Consider the following 19,439-nt stretch of genomic DNA (forward strand, 5'->3'; position numbering starts at 1 on the left):
CAGAGCTGATGACATTAACGATAACGTCAAAGTGCTGATGTGGCGTTTGACTTGTGCTGATATGGTGTTTGACTTGTCGTGTGTCAGTCACTGAAGTTTCCGCTCGAGAGTTAAACTCCTGCACATCTCGGTTTAGGGTTAGAACCTAAAACCACACCGTGCTTGGGCGCAGAAGGAGCTGAGATAACGCAGGAAATGAGCTGTGCTTTATCATATGCAAGATCTTTGTCAAGTGGAAAATTTTTACCAGAAACACAAATGTGTGATTTTGATTAGAACATAAGGCTCAGCCTGGTCCAGGGCATGAGGCCCAAGGACCTCAAGGACCTCAAGGACCTCAAGGACCTCAAGGACCTCAAGGACCTCAAGGACCTCAAGGACCTCAAGGACCTCAAGGACCTCAAGGACCTGTTTTTAATGTTTATTCATTTATAATCACACCTGCTCCTATTTTTAATGTTTAAGTATTTATAATCGCACCTGTTTAAACAGTATGAGGTCCTCTGTCCTTGGGCCTCACAGTGAGTTCCTCTTTGTCCCCTTATTGTTTTAAACCTTGACCTTCCTCAGGTGGATGTTGAAGGAACGCCGTTTGTCACGGCGTTCCTGCATTATTCTAATTCTTTGTATGTGACAGCGCCTAGACTATGGAACAGCGCCCTCTGCCTTTCAGATCCTCTCAGTCTTTAACACAGGTTAAAAGACTGGACTGAAAACCTGCCTCGCATTTAACGCATAAGCATACGTTGTTGTTTTCCTGTGCATCATGCGTCTGTTTATTTGTTTTATATTGATTTTGTTTTATATTTATTTTGTGTTATGTTATAACATTTTTGACTTTCATGTGAGGCACTTTGTTCAGCTCCAACTGTTTTAAAACAGTTTTAAATGTGAAATAAACTAATAAATGTAAAGTCTAAACTGTAGAAAACCCCACATGAAACAGGAAGAGTCTGAATGACAGAACACAAGAAGTAGAGAGAGAACAGGAGGGGGGAGAGAAGAGAGAGGAGGAGAAAGAAGAGGAGAGGAGGAGAGAGATAACGCGAGAGAGAGGAGGAGAGAGGGAGAGGAGGAAAGAGAAGAGGAGGAGAGAGAAAAGGAGAGAGAGAAGAGGAGAGATAATAAGAGAGTGAAGAGGAGAGGACAGAGAAAGAGGAGGAGAGAGGAGGAGAGATGAGTGGAGGAGAGAGAAAAGACAGGAGGAGGGGAGAGAGGGAGAGAGAGGGAGGAGAAGGGCAGAGAGAGAGGGAGAGAGAAAGAGAGGGAGGAGGTATGAGGGGTGTGAGCTCAGTATAAAGGTGTCTCCTCGCTCTGCTCCGCTGAGTCTTGGGCCTGAGGTAAATATCACTCTTTTATTGGTTATTTGTTTTAGAACAGTTTATTCATGGAATAAAATGTTTACATTTAAAAATTGTTTCTTTGAACTATCTATCTATCTATATCTATATCTATCTATATATTTTATATATATATATATATATATATATATATATATATATATATATATATATATATATAAACACATTCATTTATTAATTTATTTAAGTAAAATTGTCAAAATAAAAATATTCTCACCAATAAAAACACTTTCAGTTATATATATAAATATATTATATACCAGTATTTGTTTGTTTATTTATTTATTTGTTAATTTATTTCTTTGCTTGTTTCTTTATTGATTTCTTTGCTTACTCCTGAGTCTAATATTCGCCTGCAGTTTGTTCAGTTCATCCCATCCAGATTAAGAGGAAATACATTTCTATGTGGAGGAATCGTCCTGAGCCTGAGGCGGTGATGTGGCTCGTGCTGCTGCTCCTGTCGACTCCTCTGCCGCCGCCAACTCTAGGTACGAATCCATCCATAGCGTGTCAAGTGTATATAAGTGTATATAGATCACAGACTGGAGAGCGTGCACAGGTATAAGTGTATATAAGTGTATATAAGTGTATATAAGTGTATATAAGTGTATATAAGTGTATATAAGTGTATATAAGTGTATATAAGTGTATATAAGTGTATATAAGTGTATATAAGTGTATATAAGTGTATATAAGTGTATATAAGTGTATATAAGTGTATATAAGTGTATATAAGTGTATATAGATCACAGACTGGAGAGCGTGCACAAGTATAACTGTATACGGAGCAAGTATCCAGGTATAAACAGGAGTCTGATCGTGAGTCAAACTGAAAAAAATCACATTTCTGATCTCCCAAAACGTCATAACTTTGAAAACAAGGTTTAAATATCTTTACATTTAAATGTGTTAAAAACGCACACATTATAAAAAGAGAGTGGAGGCGCATTCTGTCACTTTGACACAGCACTGGTCTGAGGCGTCATCGAGGCTCAAATACAAAACCATCTTTTTTATAAAACTATTTTCAAAAACCTTGTTTTTTCTTTTTCAAAATGTTCAAAATATGTTTCTATTAAAGTGGAAGAGCCTGTATTTTACTTTAATGAAGCGGCTGCAGTGTAGAGCTGATGTGAAAGCATCTGCAGCTCATATTTAAACAGGAAAATATGAAAATATGTCAGACAAAATTATCTGAAAATTACAACAGGCCAGGCCGGGTCAAACATGTGGGTCAAATACAGTGAAACAGTAAAATACATCTGTCTGTAAGCCTGGGTCAAACACGCAGATCAAACGTGTGGGTCAAATGCAGTAAAACAGTAAAACACATCTATCTTTGAGGCCAGATCAAACGCATGGGTCAAACATGTGGATCAAATACAGCGAAATAGTAAAACACCTCTGTCTGTGAGGCCGGGTCAAATGCACAGGTCAGACGCCTGGGTCAAATACTCTTTAGATCTTACTCAAATCATCACCACCTTAAAAAATAAAATAAAACAAAAGTAAAACTTCACATTCTGGGCAAAGGTCAAGGTTCAGAGAAAATGTCCCCATTCAGACTGATATTTAAAGGGTTAAAGAGTATGACGATGATGAAGAAGAAGAAGAAGAAGAAGAAGATGATCATTATTAGTATTATTATTAGTAGTAGTAGTAGTAGTAGCAGTAGTATTATATGCTGTTCTTATTTGTTTATTTTTGGTAAGGGCAGATTTTAAGATTAAGCTGTAAAAAAATTGCCAACTGTTGAATCAGTTTTTACAGCTGTTTTTGTGAGTTATGTCCTTATGAGGTCATGACCCCCGAGAGTCATTGGTTCATAACTCAAGAATGTGGTGTACTTTAACCTTTTGTGTTCCTGTGTCTCTGCAGCCGACGAAAACAGACTGATCCTGAAGAATGGCACCAACCCCTGTGAGGGAGTCCCACAGGTATTACAGCCTACACCCTACAGCCTACACTCTACACCCTACAGCCTACTGCCTACACCCTACAGCCTACACCAGACATGAGCAAACTACAGCCCGGGGGCCACACGTGGCCCTTTGGGCTTATTAGTCCGGCCCGCAGAATGTGCAATAATAATAATAATAATAATAATAATAATAATAATAATAATAATAATAATAATAATAATAATAATAATAATAATAATAATAATAATAATAATAATAATAATTATTATTATTATTATTATTATTATTATTATTATTATTATTATTATTATTATTATTATCATCATCATCATCATATTAAAATAGGTAAGGGTAAACCCTGCTCAAAGTTTTTCCTGTGTTTATTCAAATGAAATTTGATAAATTCATTATTAAATTAATTAATGCATTTGTAAAACAATTTGTACAATGAGTCTTGCATATTCATGCTATGCTACATTTTACAAGTCAAATCTCTAATGTAATATATTCATAAATGTATCCTGGCCCAGCCCCTCTGTCAAATTTTAGAACCCATTGTGTGTCAAAAAGTTTGCCCACCCCGGCCCTACACCCTATACTCTACACCCTACACTCTACACACTACACTCTACAGCAGAGGTACCCAAACTTTTTTTTATTGAGGGCCACATCTCAAAACATATTCGAAGCGGACGGCCACAGACCGGTGAACAATGCCCCTGTATATTAATAAGGACTGAAACACATTCATTTTAGGTCTGTATCACAATGCAATGTGAGGTTATAGCGGTAGAAATAGTTTAACTGATCATGATCAGTTGGGCAGGTTCAGCAGGAGGCCAAAGGGCCAATAAAAACTGGTCTGTGGGCTGTATTTGGCCCCTGGGCCATAGTTTGGACACCCCTGCTCTACAGCCTCCACCCTTCACTCTACAAGCTACACCCTACACTCTACAGCCTATAGACGACACCCTAAATCTTACACTCTATCTATCTATCTTTCTTTCTTTCTATCTATCTATCTATCTATCTATCTATCTATCTATCTATGTGTATATGTGTGTATGTATGTATGTATGTGTGTATACACCCCCCCCACATATATATATATATATATATATATATATATATATATATATATATATATATATATATATATATATATATATATATATACAGTATAGATTGATAGATAGATACACACACCTGTGTATGTGTAGGTGTACCATATGAAGAGCTGGCGGTACATAGGTACTCCAATACTGAGCGACACAGTCAAGAGTGTCGTCTGTCGGAGTACCCATTGCGGGGAGGCCCGGGACAGTAAGAGTGTGCTCCTGCCCCACGATGCCACCCTGTGGATGCAGGATCTACAGTGTAAGGGCAGCGAGGAGCACCTATTTAATTGTGGGTTCTCTCAGTGGAGTATTGAAGACTACCGCAGTCAGACCACAGAGAGAGTCAACTGCACACGTGAGCACGCACACACACGCACACACACCCCCACATACACTCACACACACACCCCCACTTACATACACACACACATACACCCCAGCACACGCAGACACACGTACACACGCAGGATCACCTACTTTATATGTAAATATGTAATATAATATGTATGTGAGCAGGTGTGTGGATGCATGTGTGTGTGGATAAGTGTATGTATGTTGTGCATTAGCATGGCATTAGCATGGCATTAGCGTGTCATTAGCATGTCAGTAGCATGTCATTAGTTTGCCAGTAGTGTGTCATTAGTGTGTCATTAGCTTATCATTAGCGTGTCAGTAGCATGTCAGAGGCATGACATTAGTATGTCTGTAGCATGTGATTAGCATGTCAGTAGCGGGTCAGTAGCATGTCTTTAGCATGTCAATAGGATTTCATTAGCTTGTCCTTACCATGTCGGTAGCATGCCATTAGAGTGTCAGTAGTGTGCCATTGGTGTGTCAGTAACATGTCTTCAGTGTGTCATTAGCATGTCTGTTGCATGTCATTAGTATGTCAATAGTGTGGCATTAGTGTGCCATTTCCATGTCATTAGCATGTCAATAACATTTCATTAGCTTGTTATTAGCATGTCAGTATCATGCCATTCGTGTGTCAATAGCATGTCAGTAGCGTGTCATTAGTGTATCAGTAGTATGTTGTTGCCGTGTCATTAGCATGCCATTAGCGTGTCAGTTACATGTCATTAATATGTCACTAGCGTGTCAGTAGCATGTCATTAGCATGTCAGTGGCATGTCATTATTGTGTCAATAGCGTGTCATTAGCATATCGGTAGAGTGTTATTAGCGTGTCAATAGCATGTTTTCAGTGTGTCATTAGCATGTCTGTTGCATGGCATTAGCATGTCAGTAGAATGACATTAGCATGTCAGCATGTCAGTAGTATGTCATTAGTGTGTCATTAGCATCAGTATAATGTTAGTAGCGTGTCATTAGCATGTCAGTAACATGTCATTTGCATGTCACTATCACTATCATGTATGTAGTGTATCATTAGCATGTTATTAGTATGTCATTAACTTGTCATTAGCATGTAATTGGTATGTCATTAGCATGGGATTAGCTTTTCAGTAGCATGTCAGTAGCGGGTCATTAGCATGTCATTAGCGTGTCACTATCATGTCAGTAGTGTGTCATTTGTGTTCCATTAGCATGTCAGTAGTGTGTCATTAGCGTGTCAGTATCATGTCAGTAGTATGTTATTTTGTGCTATTAGTGTGTGATTAGCATGTCAGTTGAATGAAAGCAGCATGTCATTAGCATGTTAGTAGCGTGTCATTAGCATGTCAGTATCATGTCAGTAGTGTGTCATTACTGTGCCATTAGCGTGTCAGTAACATGTCATTAGTGTGCAATCAGTGCATCATTAGAGTGTCATTAGCAGGTCAGTAGCATGTCGTTAGCGCATCAGTATCATGTCAATAGCATGTCATTAGCGTGTCATTAGTATGTCTGTAGTGTGTTATTAACTTAACTTGTTATTAGTGTCTCATTTTTTTGTTATTAGCATGTCAGAAACATGTCATTAATGTGCCAGTAGCGTGTCATTAGCGTGTCAGTAAGGTATCATTAGGGTGTCATTAGTATGTCATTAGCGTGTCATTAGCATGTCCACAGGGTGTCATTAGCTTGTCATTAACCTGTATATTTGTTAAATTTGTTGTTTCTTGTGTATATTTTCCTGTAGATAACGTGAGCGTGTCGTTTGAGGACTTTAAATGCGCTGGACGAGTTCTTTTCTCCACAGATGGTCAGACCAAGAGTGGATACATCTGTGCAGAAAAGTTTGGTACGATTCAATTGAATAACAAACATATTTACGAAAAGGGTTTATAATCTGTTTAAGTGTTTAGAATCTGTTTAAGTATTTATAATCTGTTTAGGTGTTAGAGTTAGGAGTTTGGGACACTGGAGGTGAAAAAGAAAAAAATCTTAAACACGCACACCAAACACACACCATACACACACACATGCACCAAACACACACAAACATCAAACACACATCAAACACACTCACCAACCAAACACATACCAAAAACACACATACCAAACACTCGCAGAAACACACACAGAAACACACACACACCTACACACACACACAACAAACACACATACACACAAACACACACACCCCCACGCGCACACACACACACACACACACAAACACAAACTTCCCTCTGTGTGTAGTGTCTAATATGACAGTAACATGAAGAAAGAAATTTAAACCTGGCTCTAAATATCCCCAAAATGCTCCATTTCAATCCAACTGCACAAGCCCTGTCATAAACGTAAACTGGACTAGCTCTGCCTCTTTGTCGTAAACTGCATATTTACTGTTGAAAGTTTAAAATACAGAGTGGGCAACTAGGGTAACTAATAACTGGTAACTGATTTTTTGATCAGTCAAGGATTATGGTTTAGACCAGGATAATTCCTGGTATAGTCCTGGTTTAATCATGGTTTAGTCCTTGTTTAGTCCTGGTTTAGACCTCATTTAGACATGGTTTAGTCCTGGTTTATTTCTAGTTTAGTCCTGGTTTAGTTCTGTTTTAGTCCTGGTTTAGTCCTGATTTAGTTCTGGTATAGACCTGGTTTAGTCATGGTTTAGTCTTGGTTTAGTCCTGTTTCTCACTCTTTTGGTTCCACAGGGGATAAGGAGGGCAAGGTGCTGTGCAAGTCTTTGGGATGTGGGGATCTAAGAGAAATTCCAACCTGGACCTTGCCCGGTTCTGTGTCTGGTTCTGGATCCAGTTCTGGTTCCGGTTTTCGGTCCGGTTTTGGGTCTACGATCTCCATAGACTGTTTGGGTTCGGAGGAGAACCTATGGGAATGTGCTCCAAAACCCAAGACCTGCACCGAACCAGCCTATGTCTACTGCCAAGGTAAGGCCAGGACTAAGCTAGGACTAGACCAGGACAAAACCAGGACTGGACTGGGGCTAAACCTGTTCTACACCCAGCCTAAACCCGGTTTAAACTTGCTTTAAACCTGGTCTAAACCCGTCTTAAACCCAGTCTTGTTGCAGGTCATCCGGAGGTGCGAGTTCGAGGGAGCAGCTCTAACGTGTGCTCAGGTGTCGTGGAGGTGAACGGCCCACAGTCCTGGATGTCAGTGAAGGTCGAGGACGTAAAGACTCTACAGGACTGGTGTAAACAAATGTTCTGTGGGTCCTACCTCAACCACAGCATGATGGAGAACAGCACACACCTCACCTGTACAGGTACCCCAACACACATGTACAACAACACAAGAACATCACCTGTACCAAAACCTTTTCCAAAACTTACATACAAGGGCCTCAAAAAGGAACCCACTGTGTTAAAATGATTTGAATTGATAGCGGATGGACATGCTCCACCTCTTTGCCAGCAGCTATATGTTAAAAACGTTAAAAAATCCAGATAATAACAGAAATCAGAACTGCAACAATCTTTGTTGGATTTTAAAGTGTCTTTAAAATCAGAATTAATAAACTTCTGTCTGGAGCTTGATCTCGCTGGCAGCAAAAGACGCAGACGCATACGCAGTATGACACATGTATTCACATGTGTGTATTTGTAGCGTGTATTCACTTGCGTATATTTGTAGGGTGTGTGTGTTTGTAGAGCATGTGTGTGTGCATTTACATATGTGTGTTTACAGAGTGGATGTGTATTCACATGTGTGTTTGTAGAGTGTGTGTATTCATATGTGTGTGTTTGTAGAGGGTGTGTATTCATATGTGTGTGTTTGTAGAGGGTGTGTATTCATATGTGTGTGTTTGTAGAGGGTGTGTATTCATATGTGTGTGTTTGCAGAGGGTGTGTATTCATATGTGTGTATTTGTAGAGTATGTGTGTATTTATATGTGTTTGTAAAGTGTGTTTATTCACATGTGTGTGTTTTTAGAGTGTGTTTTCACATGTATGTTTGTTCGCAGAGCGTGTCCGTGTGGTGCTGATGTCCAAAGACAAGCCCAGTGACTGCTTTGGTACTGTGTACGTGGAGCAGCAGGGGGCACTGTCTCCTGTGTGTGCGTCCCAGTGGAAGCGCACGCCTCAAAATGCGGAGATTGTCTGTGCCGAGCTCGGCTGTGGACACGTGAGTCTAAATATGTTTATGAGTGTGTGTGTGTGTGTGTGTGTTTGTGTATGTATACGTGTATAGGTGTGTGTGAGTGTGTATGTGTGTATGCTTGGGTGTGTGGGGGTGTGTATGTATGTGTGTGTGTGTATATATGTGTGTCTTCCTTTGGGAATGCACCGCAGTGGTCTTCTCTCTTCTCCTCCTCATTCTCCCCCTCCTTGTACATGTCCACGGCCTCCTCCTCCTCTCTCTCTCTCTCTCTCTCTCTAGTTAAAGTTAAGTTAAACCTCTCTCTCCTCCTCAGGTGGTCAGCTCCAAAGTGCTTACCGCCTCCTCCTCCTCTCACCTGGATTATGTGACCTGCTCGGCTCAGGACTCTTCTCTGTGGCATTGTAAATCCAGGCACAGCACCACCGCCCTCCCCTGCCGCGAGCACATCCACCTCGTCTGCTCAGGTACGTCTGACCTCTGACCCCTCTGACCCTCATCTGACCCCTCTCTGACCTCTGACCCTCCCCTGACCTCTGACTCTCTCTCTGACCCTTGACCCTCCTGATCCGCTTTGACCCTCTCTTTGACCTTCTCTCTGACTTTCTCTCTGACCCCTCTGACCTCTTACTCTGCTCTCTTCAGGCAGCACCCTCTCTCAAACCACCTCTGACCGTCTCTCTGATGCTCCTTTGTTCAGAGAGCACAGTGCTCCGCCTGCAAGACGGCTCTGGTCCCTGCTTTGACCCTATCTCCAATCCCTGTCTGACCTCTCTTCTGACCCCCTCTGACCCCTGAACCCCCCTGACCCTCTCTTTGACTCTCCCCTCTTCAGACAGCACAGTGTTCCACCTGCAGGACAGCCCTGGTCCCTGCTCTGACCCTCTGTCTGACCTTCTCTGACCTCTGATCTCCTTTGACCCTCTCTATAACCCTCTGACCGTCTCTTTGACCTTTGATCACCTCTGATGCTCTCTCTGACCCTCTCGGACCTCTGATCTTCTCTGACCCTCTCTCTGACCCTTCTCTCTTCAGGCAGCACAAAGTTCCGCCTGCAGGATGGCCCTGGTCCCTGCTCTGGGCGCTTGGAGCTGTTTTTCGAGGGGCAGTGGCAGAAGCTTCGTCAGAACAATTGGCGTTCTTCAGACTCTGAGGCCGTGTGCAAAGACCTGGGCTGTGGCGCCCCGGTAACAGACTCCGCCTCCAGGCTGCACTTCACCCAGGGGCCACACCCTTTTTTAGACAAGACCATCCGATGCTCCACCTCCACTGACAAACCCGTGCACTGTACCGCCAGCGAGATGTCCAGCCTCCCCCGCAACGACCAGATTGTCGACCTTACCTGTAACAGTACGTCTGTCACCTGTCAGAGCTCCTGTCACATCACCTGTCAGTGTCACTGCAACTATACACTCATACATATTATTTCACTATTTTGTCCCTAAATCAAAATACAAACATTAATAACAGACCAATCATGTTTCTGAGCGGGGTCTTCTGTGCTGGGAGGGCATCTGGACTAAACGTGTTTATATCTGTAGATCATCGGGAGGTGCTCTTCAGTGAAGGTTCCTGTGCAGGGCTCGTGATGGTGTCCTCCCCCTCTTCGCTGCTCTTGCTCAGCTCGTCTAATGCCTGGAACCAGGACGCTGCCAACGCCGTGTGTAGGGAGAGACACTGCGGCACCGCTCTGACCTTCACCCAGAACAGGAGGTGGGAGGGGCTTAGTTTGACTGTGGAGTGGGAGGGGCTTAGCCTGTGTACAGAGGTGGGAGGGGCTTAGTCTGACTGTAGAGTGGGAAGGGTTTAGTCTGTGTACAGAGGTGGGAGGGGCTTAATCTGTGTACAGAGATGGGAGGGGCTTAGTCTGTGCCTCAACTGGCTCCTCTCAATGTGGAGGAGCATTAGCTCTACTCCGAGCTCCTCAAGTGTGACCGAGCTCCTCACCCTATCTCTAAGGGAGACCCCAGCCACCGTGCAGAGGAAACGCATTTCCACCGCTACTATCCGTGATCTTGTCCTTTCCCCGAGATACTTGAGACAAGGATTCACCACCCCAGAGGGCAAACCTTTTTCCGGTTGAGAACCATGGCCTCGGATTTGATTCTCATCTCAGCAGCTTCACACTTGGCTGCAAACCACCACAGTGCCTGCTGCAGTTCCTGTCTTGATGAAGCCATCAGAACATCATCTGCAAATAGCAGAGATGAGAACCTGTTGTTCCCAAACCAGACCCCCTCCAACCCCTGGCTGGAGGGGTAGCATGGCCAACTACGCCGTCTGGACCGGCGTTACCGAGGCTCCACCCTGGAGCTAGGCCTGGGGTGGGTGCTTGACAGCGAGCACCTGGTGGCCGGGTCCCTTTGTCTACCAAACTCACATTCTACCAAACTCATGTTCTACCAACAAACTCATGTTCTACCAAACTCGCGCTCTATAAAACTTACGTTTTACCAAATTCACATTCTATAAAACTCAGATTGTACCAAACTCACGTTCTACCAAATTCTGTGTCTCAGCTCTCTGCAGCTCCCCCTTTGGACCCTGGACTCCTGCCCTCCTAATGTCTCCTCCATCTTTCTGTGTAACTCCATCACCACTACCACCAGCTCCACCACCGGCTCCACCAGCGACTCCACCAGCGACTCCACCAGCGGTTCCACCAGCGGCTCCACCACCGGCTCCATCACCGAGCCCACCACCGGCTCCACCACCGGCTCCACCACCGAGCCCACCACCGGCTCCACCACCGGCTCCACCACCGGCTCCACCACCGAGCCCACCACCGGCTCCACCACCGAGCCCACCACCGAGCCCACCACCGGCTCCACCACCGAGCCCACCACCGGCTCCACCACCGAGCCCACCACCCCCCTCTCCCTCAGCTCCCCCAGTAGCTCCAAGACAGTCTACATTGCTTCAGTCACCTGCTCCGGTACAAGACCCCCTGAACCAGGACTAAACCAGAACTAAATAGGTCTAAAACAAGACTATACCAGGACTAAACCAGGACTAAAACAAGACTAAACCAGGACTAAAACAAGACTAAACCTGAACTAAACCAGGACTAAACCAGGACTAAAACAAGACTAAACCAGGACTAAACCAGGACTAAAACAGGACTAAAACAAGACTAAACCAGAACTAAACCAGGACTAAACCAGGACTAAACCGGGACTAAAACAAGACTAAAACAAGACTAAACCAGGACTAAACCAGGACTAAACCAGGACTAAACCAGGACTAAACCAGGACTAACTGTAGCATTTCTCGTGTATTTGAAACTTAGTTCTTGTTGTTAATACTTGGTCTTTTTCAGGCAATAAATCTGTGAACCTGACAAACGGCTGCTGGGGTTTTGTGAACTTGTGCGATGGCGAGGAATGTGGCGGTCTCTGTGCTGAAGTGTGGACTGACAACATGGCCTCCCTTCTGTGCCACAGCCTCCAGTGCGGTGCCAGAACTGTCCCCATGAAAAAAACACAGCGAGACTTCAAAATCGGCTTCAAAAGTCTCCACTTACCCCAAGGCCTCACCCCCGACCTCACAAAGTTCCATATGGCCTCCAGTGTCAGACGCACCCACCTCGACCAATCCTGCTCCGGGAACGCCACATATGTGGTCTGCACTGGTGAGGCAGGCCATCTGATGCACGGGGAGGGGATCTGAGGAACAGGGAGGGCATCTGATACACACAGGGAGGGCATCTGAATTGAGTAGCTACAGTTTATGTAGGATTTTGGAGTTTTGTTCTTATCTTTTCTTTAAAAATTATATATATATATATATATATATATATATATATATATATATATATATATATATATATATATATTCATTTATATTTATAATGCACCTACCCCTCCCCCCCACCAGGCTCTCTTGCTGCTCGTTTCAACCACTCGTTTGACCGTTGCTCTGGTAACGTGGTGGTGAAGGTGGAGGAGCGCTGGCTGCCGGTCTGTGAGGACGTGGTTTCTGACCGTAACACTGCTGCAGTCCTGTGTGCCCAGATGAGGTGTGGCTCTATGGTCAAGAAACTTGAACACCATGGCCCCGTCCCCAAAGGGCCGTACCTGTCCAGACTCCAATGTCCCAACGGCAGCCGCGACTTCATGACCTGCCAGGTCTCTGAACCTGTCAGCACCTGCAAGCCAGGTGGCCTCCGTTGCTCCGGTATGAACTTCCATGTATCTCTGTAAATGTGAGCCACACGCTGCTGATGTGGGCCAGGTGTGTCCTTCTACCTGTGTCACTGATTATACCTGCACCCCGCTCTCACTTAGCTGTGCTCTGTGTGCCCCCTTCAGGCTGGGGGCAGATCACATGTGACATACTTGTGTCATACATGTGTTATACCTGTGTCATACATGTGTTATACCTGTGTCATACATGTGTTATACCTGTGTCATACATGTGTTATACCTGTGTTATACCTGTGTCATACATGTGTTATACCTGTGTCATACATGTGTTATACCTGTGTTATACATGTGTTATACCTGTGTCATACATGTGTCATACCTGTGTTATACTTGTGTCATACCTGTGTTATACCTGTGTTATACCTGTGTCATACATGTGTTATACCTGTGTCATACATGTGTTATACCTGTGTCATACATGTGTTATACCTGTGTTATACCTGTGTCATACCTGTGTTATACCTGTGTTATACCTGTGTCATACATGTGTTATACATGTTTCATACATGTGTTATACATGTGTCATACATGTGTTATACCTGTGTTATACCTGTGTCATACCTGTGTTATACCTGTGTCATACATGTGTTATACATGTGTCATACCTGTGTTATACATGTGTCATACATGTGTTATACATGTGTCATACATGTGTCATACATGTGTTATACACGTGTCATACATGTGTCATACCTGTGTCATACCTGTGTCATACCTGTGTCATACATGTGTTATACCTGTCATACCTGTGTCATACATGTGTCATACCTGTGTCATACATGTGTTATACCTGTCATACATGTGTCATACATGTGTCATACATGTGTTATACCTGTCATACCTGTGTCATACATGTGTCATACCTGTGTCATACATGTGTCATACATGTGTTATACCTGTCATACCTGTGTCATACCTGCAGGTTGGGGGCAGGTGACGCTGTTGCGGGGGGAGGACTCTTGTTCTGGAGTCGTGTTTGTCTTTTCTGAGGCTAAGGGCCGTGCCGCTGTGAGCGCTACCTCCTGGACACATGCAGAAACAACACGACTGTGCCACGACCTGGGCTGTGGGAGCTCAGGCACTCACACTGTAAAGGTACTCACCACAGGAGGGTACTCACACCATACAGGTATTCACACCGTAAAGGCACTCATACCATAAAGGTACTCACACCGTAAAGGTACTCACACTGTAAAGGTACTCACACTGTAAAAGTACTCACAGTTAGGGGGGGTCCTGGTTTTAAAGTGGTTGTAGTGTTGTGGAAGCTCAGGCACTCACACTGTAAAGATGCTCACCACAGGAGGGTACTCACACCATACAGGTATTCACACTGTAAAGGTACTCACACCGTAAAGGCACTCACACCATACAGGTATTCGTAATGGCACTCACACTATAAAGGTACTCACACCGTAAAGGCACTCACACCGTAAAGGTACTCACACTGTAAAAGTACTCAAAGTTAGGGGTGTCCTGGTCTTTAAGTGGTTGTAGTGTTTTAAAGAGAGAGGTTTTCCTGGATCCAAATCCAAACTGGTCCAATTCTTTCTGAAGAAATCTGAATCTTCCAGAGTTCAGATGGGCACGATTGACAGGTGGATTAGTTAGGGACACGCATGCTCCATCTGTATCAAAACAAATATGGCTGCTCATGAGGAGACGTTTGACACAGTCTGAAATAGCAAACTCACTGCAGATGCTCAATCCAACTGTCAATCTCCCTCTCCATGCTTCCCTCATGGAACAGGGTCTAAATCAGGTCTAAACCAGGTCTAAACCAGGACCAGACCGAACCTTCACTCATTAAAAAGATACGCAAGATACTTGAACTCCTCCACTTGTGGCAGAGACTCTCCACCCACCTGGAGAGGGAACCACCTTTTTCCAGTTGAGAACCATGGCCTTGAATTTGGAGGAGCTAATTCTCATCCCAGCCGCTTCACACCCCAGTGCCTGCTGCAAGTCCTTGAAGCCATCAGGACAGCATCATCTGCAAACAGCAGAGATGAGATCCAGTGGTCCCTGAACTGGGCCCCCTCCGACTCTTAAACTAGACCCCCTCCTGTGGTTCCTGAACTAGATCTCCTCCTGTAGTCCCCTCCTGTGGTCCCTCCTGTGGTCCCCTTCTCCCCCCTGTAGTCCCCTCCTGTGGTCCCTCCTGTGGTCCCTCCTGTGGTCCCTCCTGTGGTCCCTCCTGTGGTCCCTCCTGTGGTCCCTCCTGTGGTCCCTCCTGTGGTCCCCTTCTCCCCCCTGTGGTCCCCGCCTATAGTCCCCTTAACTGAAATTTAATATTTATTAATTCCAATTCAATTGAATTTTTTTTGTGAAGCCCAAAATTACAACAGTAGTTGCCTCTTAGGGTTGAACATGAGAATTAATTTAACCAACAGAGAGTTAGAAAATCATCAATTAAAGAGAAACAGACAAGCAAATTAATCAACAGAAAATAAGCAAATTGCAAAACTGTCCCAGAACATCCCTTATCCTTAGACCCTCCTTCTCGGCAAGCAAAAACAAAACAAAAAAAACAAAAAAAAATTAAGTAATGCATTTGGAAAATAATTTGTACAATAAACCTTGTATATTCATGCTTTGCTACATGTTATAGGCAAAATCTATAATCAGAATCAGAATCCTTTTATTGCCATCGTTTGTGAACACAGTTCACAAACTAGGAACTTATTTTGATGATAAAGTGCAACATAAAACATAAAACACACTGAATAAATACAAATACAAATAAGGGCATGCACGAAGTTAAAAAAAAAGCTATGCTTAAAAATAAAATAAAATACTTAAAGGTAGAAAATATATACAACAGCAGCATCAGAACAACAGTGCAAACATGACTTATTAAAGTGACCGGTGTTAGAAAGTGTCCAGTTTTGTGCAGATATTATAAAGTGTTCATGAGACAAACAGCAGAGGGGAAGAAACTGTTCTTATGGCGAGAGGTTCTGGTCCCAATGGACCGTAGCCTCCTGCCAGAGGGAAGTGGCTCAAATAGTCCATGTCCAGGGTGAGAGGTGTCAGCTGCTATACGGCCTGCTCGCCCCCGAGTCCTGGAGACGTACAAGTCCTATATAGATGGAAGGCTGCAGCCAATCACCTTCTCAGCAGAGCGCACAAGTCTCTGTCTGTCCCTGGCAGTGGCCCCAGCGAACCACACAGTGATGGAGGAGGTGAGGATGGACTCAATGATGGAAGTGTAAAACTGCACCATCATCTGGACTGGCAGCTTGAGTTTCCTCAGCTGCTGCAGGTGGAACATCCTATGCTGGGCTTTCTTGATGAGGGAGCTGATGGTCGGCTCCCACTTGAGATCCTGGGTGGTGCAGGTGCCCAGGAAGTGGAAAGAGTCCACAGTGGTGATGGGGGAGTTCGTCAGGGTGAGGGGAGGCAGGGGGGCTGTGACTTTCCTGAAGTCCACAATCATCTCCACTGTCTTCTGGGCGTTAAGCTCCAGGTTGTTGCTGCTGCACCAGGACACCAGCCGGTCCACCTCCCTCCTGTAGGCAGACTCATCGCCGTCCGAGATGAGTCCAATGAGGGTGGTGTCATCCGCAAACTTAACCAGTTTGACGGAGTTGTGGCTGGAGGTGCAGCAGTTGGTGTACAGGGAGATAATGTTATATATATATATCCTGGACCAGCCCCTCTGTCAAATTTAACAACCTCATTGTGGCCCGTGTGTCCAAAAGTTTGCCCACGCCTGGGTTAGGGTCTCATATTGTTGTGTCTGTTCCTCAGGATGTGATTTCAGACGTGCCATTTTGGAACGGCTCCTTTAACTGTTCCTCTGTGAAGAACCCTCAGAACCTCTGGGACTGTGAGCGCCCTGATATACCTCAGGAGAACAGGCAACTCTATGTCACATGTGCAGGTGAGACACAGGTCACATGACCTGTTAAGACTCTCAGAAGTCTGGGAAATCAGATCCTAATCGATACAAAAACTAGTATCAAAACTTGGCCTTCATTGTTAACAAGTATCAATACTAAAACCGTATCATTGACAAAAATTGTCCTTTTCTGAATATCTTTAGAATGATGTTGAGCTGCATCTTTTACAAGCATAAGACACATAGTATACGCCCATGGACCACTATGGAACCTACCTGAACCACTGAGGGATTACACGGATATAAGGCCACATGGGAATAGAACACAAAGTACCAACATTTAATGTGGAACAGCACAATGTCTAAAAAGTGATTTTATTATCATTGTGGTATCGGAATTGATATCAAGTCTATTCCTGAGTATCAAAGTTTGACCTATGACCTTTCCCGTCTTCCCTGCAGCATCCCCTGTCTTGAACCTGAGCCTGCCATGTGGAGGACAGGTGCTACTTGACGGTGGAGGAGTGTGTGACTCTCAGTGGGAGGAATCGTACTCGAAACTCGTGTGTTTGGAGATGGGCTGTGGAGGTGCTGTGCCCGGCTACAAGAGCTCCATCAAAGCACTGCCCAGGTCAAAGGTCAACACTCACATCAAACCACTGCTCAGGGCAAAGGTCAAAACTGACGCTGGGTTTACACTGCAGGTCTAGTACTCACAGCGGGATACTAGCAGACTGTTAAAGTCCACTATTTTCAGATCATAAACTTTTTCTCAGCTCTGCACACTCTATGTCCGCTCTAGCTAAGCTCAAGCACTGATTGGTTAGCGCAGTCACATAGTATGGACATGAACGTGCATGTGAGCGATGTGAATGAGCTCAACTGTCATGAACGAGCCGCAGGTTTAGAACATGGTTCAGAAGCTCCTGAAGTACAAACATTAGCATTTATAATTTGTCATTTATGTATTATTCTCTTGCTTCCTTCGCAACCACTCCACTCGCTCCGCCACGCTCCACTCCAATCCGCCCCATTCTACTCCGCCCCACTCTACTCCGCCCCACTCTACTCCACCCCACTCCGCCCGCCCCTCTCTGCTCCGCTTGCTCTCGTCATTCAGAGTTTCATTGGGGAAGCTCACCTAGCCACAGGAGGGATGTACTTAGCCGCTAAAGGCTAAACTTACAACCTGCGGCGTTGAGCATGGCCCTTTGACTTCTATGGGCGGCCATGTTTAGACCCCAGAGCTTGCGTCTCTTAGATTCAGAGGTCAGAAGTCAGTGTAAAGGTCAACACTTGTGGATGTGGTTGTTTGCAGGTGTTGTTTACAGAGTTGTTTACATGTTGTTGTTAACATGTTGTTATTGTTTACATATTGTTGTTTACATGTTGTTTACATATTGTTCACATGTTATTGTTTACAGATGTTTACATATTGTTGTTTACAGATGTTGTTTACATATTGTTCTTTTGTTTACATGTTGTTTACAGATTTTGTTTACATGTTGTTGTGTACAGATGAGATGATGTTTACAGATGTTGTTTACAGATGTTTATATATTGTTATATTGTTGTTTACATGTTGTTGTTTACATGTGTTGTTTACATTTTGTTGTTTACCCTCTTGTTGCAGTCAGCAGTATGTCCACGTGAGCTGTGAGCTGCACCACGAGCGTCTGTGGCAGTGCCAACGATTTATGGCTCCGTGTCCAGGACGACTGGTGTCTGTGTTCTGCAACGGTATGACCACACCCACACAACCACATCCACACAACCACACCCACACAACCACACACATAACAACCACACCCATGACAAGCACACCCACACGACCACACCCTTAATAATCACACCCACACAACCAATCCAATCCAATCCACCTTTATTTATAAAGCACTTTAAAAACAACACAGTCGACCAAAGTGCTGTACACAAGTTAAAACACAAAACATGAGATGGAATAACATTAAAAACAGAACATGATAAATGTCAAGTCTTTACACTGAGTTAAAAGCCAAGCTAAAAAAATGAGTTTTAAGAAGAGATTTAAAAACAGGAAGTGAGTCGGCCATAACCACACCCATAACAATCGCATCCATACAACCACTTGCCTCTTTTCTGTTTTTAAATGTTTGATATGCACACACAGCTCGTATGCAGTACCGTACGACTGACCACTGTGGTGGCGACATCGAGCTTAAAATGGAGGATGACGTTTGGGAGAAAGCCTGTATCAAAGGCGACCTCCCCTACAGCATCAGGGAACGTCTGTGCATCGAGCAGAATTGTGGAAGCCCTGTAGGAAATAAACCTGTAGTGGAACAGAACCAGGTGAGACCCAACACTGGGACGGAACCAGGTGAGACCTGCCTCTGAACCAGGACCAGGTAAATGCAGAACAGGTCAGAACCAGGTAAGACTCACCTACAGGACAGAACCATATACTGTATATAGAAATGGACATAGCAAACCCGATAGCCACTGCATTCCAAACAGGAATTGATCATGGGCACACTTCCAGCTCCATCGATTCTTGCCCAA

At 44.2% G+C, this 19,439-nt stretch overlaps 1 protein-coding gene across 1 annotated transcript in view; it reads left to right on the forward strand.

The window, feature by feature from the left end:
* Positions 1-1,764: 1,764 nt before the first annotated feature.
* The window catches only part of LOC129456418 (scavenger receptor cysteine-rich type 1 protein M130-like), a 142,744-nt gene continuing 125,069 nt past the window's right edge, over positions 1,765-19,439 (forward strand). The window contains exons 1-18 of the mRNA XM_055223308.1: positions 1,765-1,849; positions 3,240-3,298; positions 4,504-4,756; positions 6,484-6,585; positions 7,445-7,678; positions 7,822-8,016; positions 8,716-8,876; positions 9,166-9,316; positions 9,885-10,199; positions 10,391-10,562; positions 11,369-11,784; positions 12,169-12,480; positions 12,726-13,025; positions 13,977-14,149; positions 16,808-16,940; positions 17,361-17,607; positions 18,532-18,638; positions 19,048-19,229. Of these exons, the coding sequence (XP_055079283.1) occupies positions 1,765-1,849; positions 3,240-3,298; positions 4,504-4,756; positions 6,484-6,585; positions 7,445-7,678; positions 7,822-8,016; positions 8,716-8,876; positions 9,166-9,316; positions 9,885-10,199; positions 10,391-10,562; positions 11,369-11,784; positions 12,169-12,480; positions 12,726-13,025; positions 13,977-14,149; positions 16,808-16,940; positions 17,361-17,607; positions 18,532-18,638; positions 19,048-19,229 (3,597 nt within the window). The remainder of the gene's footprint in view (positions 1,850-3,239; positions 3,299-4,503; positions 4,757-6,483; positions 6,586-7,444; positions 7,679-7,821; positions 8,017-8,715; positions 8,877-9,165; positions 9,317-9,884; positions 10,200-10,390; positions 10,563-11,368; positions 11,785-12,168; positions 12,481-12,725; positions 13,026-13,976; positions 14,150-16,807; positions 16,941-17,360; positions 17,608-18,531; positions 18,639-19,047; positions 19,230-19,439) is intronic.

This window comes from Periophthalmus magnuspinnatus, chromosome 7 (genome assembly GCF_009829125.3).
Source record: "Periophthalmus magnuspinnatus isolate fPerMag1 chromosome 7, fPerMag1.2.pri, whole genome shotgun sequence".
Lineage (NCBI taxonomy): Eukaryota > Metazoa > Chordata > Actinopteri > Gobiiformes > Gobiidae > Periophthalmus > Periophthalmus magnuspinnatus.